The sequence below is a fragment of the Anarrhichthys ocellatus genome, unplaced genomic scaffold, assembly GCF_004355925.1.
Source record: "Anarrhichthys ocellatus isolate YVR2014 unplaced genomic scaffold, GSC_Weel_1.0 scaffold168, whole genome shotgun sequence".
NCBI lineage: Eukaryota > Metazoa > Chordata > Actinopteri > Perciformes > Anarhichadidae > Anarrhichthys > Anarrhichthys ocellatus.
In genome coordinates, this window is record NW_022280198.1 from 97383 (window position 1) to 102173 (window position 4791).

Genomic DNA, 4791 nt, shown 5'->3' on the forward strand with positions numbered 1-4791 from the left:
GAGGTGATTTATTATAAAGTGTTATAGCAGCAATGTTCTCCTGTATCTGTCCTGTGACAGCGGAGCTGGATCAGTCTGTCCCTGCAGGAGGTGGTGGAGAGGGTGGTCCGGGTTATCCAATATGGATAATAATAATTATAATTATACCATTCAACCAGCTCCACTACTGTGACAAAGAAGAACAGCTGTTACAGACAGCATGCAACATATTTTACAGTATAATAATATCATGTCATGTAAAACATTTTAATAAATGACTACACTAAACAAATGTCAAACAGAATCAAGCATATGATATAGGTCATATGTATGTTATTTTATTCTATATACATAAATATTACATAGCAAGACAACCACGCATTTAAATAGTTCAACCAGTTCTCTCCGGGCTTCCGTAGTATTGTTTGCTTTTTTTACCCGGAAAAACTTTTTGATCCGTGTTACGTCATGCCACAAAGATGGCGGAGTCGGAGGAGGAGGTGGACGTCTTGGTCCAGAGAGTTGTCAAAGACATCACCAACGCCTTCAAGAGAAACCCCAACATGTAAGTATAGTTGACTGTGAACATACCGGACAGGCTGGAGCGGAGTCTGTCTAATCCAGTGGACCCTAAACCCAACAGCAGCTTGAACGAGCCTTTCAACTATGCGGGCTCGGACTATCACCTGGAGTTAGAGCGGTCCAGGGAAAGTTGACAGTTTAGCTAGCTGGCCCTGCTGTGTGTTTGTTTATTCTGTAAAGGCTTGAGGAAGTGGTTTGTAGACCCCCCCCCCCCCCCCGCGGATACTATCTCCGCGTTAAATAAGGAAATTCAGGAAACGTTGTTTTATTTGGTGTGACTAGTTAACGTTAGCTCGCCCTTTGACGTAAGGCGGCTGTCAAAACTGTGCCACATTTGGCACGGGCCAGTACCGTTAGCGCCTTAATGCATTCATTCATTTATCCGTCAAATTAAAAGGTGTCTTCTTTGTAATGTCGACAGTACTCCCCCCTTCTTATATGGCTGCTTCAGTCCCTTTAGGAGGGGTACACCGGCGTCAGGGTTAGCACATGCTAACTGTATGCTTTCACAAGCTACCGTCACTAGCTTCTCATCTATTTATAATGCCAATGAAGCAGTGCTGTAACCCTCATCCTACCAACACGTCCGAGGACTACAGGGACCCCAAGAATAAACTACTGTAAGACCTAACTATCAAAACATTACTGGTAATGTAACTAAAGTCACCAGAAGAACATCGCTCTATTCCATTGTACTCGGAGGCTCAGTGGTAGAGCAGTCCTTTAATCAGAGGATCGGCGGTTCGATCCCCTGCTCCGCTAGTCCACGTCGATGTGTCCTTGGGCAAGACACTTGACCACAAATTGTGCTGACCTTGCGTGGGTGAATGGGTGAATGATGACATGTAGTGTTGGAGCGCTTTGAGTGGTCGGAAGACTAGAAACGTGCTATACATGTGCAAGTCCATTTACCATTTACTCCATGTGTTAAAACTGCAATACCCCAATACAGTGGTATTTAAAATTCACTATTTAAAAGCACTAAGTAGAACAGAAAACCATAATATGAGATACAATAAGAACAAATTTCCATGAATAATTGGAACGATAGAACACAGCACTAGTGAGATATGGCACAAAGTATACCTCTGTCAAATGAATGGATACGCTGTGGAGACCAGGGCTCAGGACTTGAGTGGCTCAAGACAGTGTGTGATTTTGGGCTGTCCTGCATAACAACCGTGAGAGAACGGACATGTCACAAACCATGTGACATTTAGGACCAAATTGTAACTTGCTACGACCCACGTCCACCAACCAACGCTGAGAAAACGCTGGCCGATACAACTTTGTAAGTTTCCACAGGCCATAGAAGCAGATATTACTTTGACTTGTCCTGTGTGTGTGTGTGCATATACAGGTGCTGGTCATATAATTAGAATATCATCAAAAAGTTGATTTATTTCACTAATTCCATTCAAAAAGGGAAACATGTCTATTATATTCATTCATTACACACAGACTGATATATTTCAAATGTTTATTTCTTTTAATTTTGATGATTATAACTGACAACTAAGGAAAATCCCAAATTCAGTATCTCAGAAAATTAGAATATTACTTAAGACCAATACAAAGAAAGGATTTTTAGAAATCTTGGCCAACTGAAAAGTATGAACATGAAAAGTATGAGCATGTACAGCACTCAATACTTAGTTGGGGCTCCTTTTGCCTGAATTACTGCAGCAATGCGGCGTGGCATGGAGTCGATCAGTCTGTGGCACTGCTCAGGTGTTATGAGAGCCCAGGTTGCTCCGATAGTGGCCTTCAGCTCTTCTGCATTGTTGGGTCTGGCATTTTGCATCATCCTCTTCACAATACCCCATAGATTTTCTATGGGGTTAAGGTCAGGCGAGTTTGCTGACCAATTAAGAACAGGGATACCATGGTCCTTAAACCAGGTACTGGTTGCTTTGGCACTGTGTGCAGGTGCCAAGTCCTGTTGGAAAATGAAATCTGCATCTCCATAAAGTTGGTCAGCAGCAGGAAGCATGAAGTGCTCTAAAACTTCCTGGTATACGGTTGACCTTGGACCTCAGAAAACACAGTGGACCACTCCAGCAGATGACATGGCACCCCAAACCATCACTGACTGTGGAAACTTTACACTGGACCTCAAGCAACGTGGATTGTGTGTCTCTCCTCTCTTCCTCCAGACTCTGGGACCCTGATTTCCAAAGGAAATGCAAAATTTACTTTCATCAGAGAACATAACTTTGGACCACTCGGCAGCAGTCCAGTCCTTTTTGTCTTTAGCCCAGGCGAGACGCTTCTGACGCTGTCTGTTGTTCAAGAGTGGCTTGACACAAGGAATGCGACAGCTAAAACCCATGTCTTGCATACGTCTGTGCGTAGTGGTTCTTGAAGCACTGACTCCAGCTGCAGTCCACTCTTTCTGAATCTCCCCCACATTTTTGAATGGGTTTTGTTTCACAATCCTCTCCAGGGTGCGGTTATCCCTATTGCTTGTACACTTTTTTCTACCACATCTTTTCCTTCCCTTCGCCTCTCTATTAATGTGCTTGGACACAGAGCTCTGTGAACAGCCAGCCTCTTGCAATGACCTTTTGTGTCTTGCCCTCCTTGTGCAAGGTGTCAATGGTTGTCTTTTGGACAACTGTCAAGTCAGCAGTCTTCCCCATGATTGTGTAGCCTACAGAACTAGACTGAGACCATTTAAAGGCCTTTGCAGGCGTTTTGAGTTCATTAGCTGGTTAGAGTGTGGCACCAGGTGTCTTCAATATTGAACCTTTTCACAATATTCTAATTTTCTGAGATACTGAATTTGGGATTTTCCTTAGTTGTCAGTTATAATCATCAAAATTAAAAGAAATAAACATTTGAAATATATCAGTCTGTGTGTAATGAATGAATATAATAAACAAGTTTCACTTTTTGAATGGAATTAGTGAAATAAATCAACTTTTTGATGATATTCTAATTATATGACCAGCACCTGTGTGTGTATATATAGCAACGATAACACCATAGTTGTAGTTGACGGTTCTTTCCTTACATCTACTTATTTATGGATTTACAGCCAAGACTCTTCAAGCATTAATCACACTCTGATATACCTCAAAATGAATACTATACAGTCTGAGGAAAATTCATTTCTGACTCCTCTCGCACAACTACAAGTCCTAAAGAAAAGAAGCATTCTTAACAACAATTCAAATAAAGTAAAGATTCAACCTGGACTATAGAGCCAGGTGAAATGAACAGAAAATGTCAGGATATTCCTGAGAATGTGCCGCAATTCTTCCTTGTCGATACCCGTCAAGTAAAAAAAACCTCCCTCAGTCCTCATTCTCGGCATCTGCTCCCTCAGTGATGAAATTGGTGTGATCCCGTGTCCGGAGGCCCGCTGCAACCGCAGTCCCATCGTGCTGGTGGAGAACAAGCTGGGCGTCGAGAGCTGGTGCGTCAAGTTCCTGCTGCCATATGTCCACAACAAGCTGCTGCTGTACCGCCAGCGCAAGCATTGGATGGACAGGGAAGGTAACTGAACTCCTACACCACATCTATCACAACATCCATCACAACCACAACATCTATCACATCTGTCACATCTATCACAACCACAACATCTGTCACAACATCCATCACAACCACAACATCTATTACATCTGTCACAACATCTATCACAACCACATCTATCACATCTATCACAACATCCATCACAACCACAACATCTATCACATCTGTCACATCTATCACAACCACAACATCTGTCACATCTGTCACAACATCCATCACAACCACATCTATCACATCTATCACATCTGTCACATCTATCACAACCACAACATCTGTCACATCTGTCACAACATCCATCACAACCACAACATCTGTCACATCTGTCACAACATCCATCACAACCACAACATCTATCACATCTAGCACAACATCCATCACAACCACAACATCTATCACATCTGTCACAACATCTATCACAACCACAACATCTGTCACATCTGTCACAACATCCATCACAACCACAACATCTATTACATCTGTCACATCTATCACAACCACAACATCTGTCACATCTGTCACAACATCCATCACAACCACATCTATCACATCTATCACATCTGTCACATCTATCACAACCACAACATCTATCACATCCACAACATCTATCACATCCACATCTATCACATCCACATCTATCACATCCACATCTATCACATCTGTCACAACATCTATCACATCTGTCACAACATC

General features: G+C 42.5%; 1 protein-coding gene across 1 annotated transcript in view; it reads left to right on the forward strand.

Moving 5' to 3' along the window:
- Positions 1 to 449: 449 nt before the first annotated feature.
- The window catches only part of ptar1 (protein prenyltransferase alpha subunit repeat containing 1), a 16287-nt gene continuing 11945 nt past the window's right edge, over positions 450 to 4791 (forward strand). Inside the window, exons 1-2 of the mRNA XM_031878235.1 lie at positions 450 to 544; positions 3893 to 4062. Of these exons, the coding sequence (XP_031734095.1) occupies positions 459 to 544; positions 3893 to 4062 (256 nt within the window). The 5' untranslated portion in view covers positions 450 to 458. The remainder of the gene's footprint in view (positions 545 to 3892; positions 4063 to 4791) is intronic.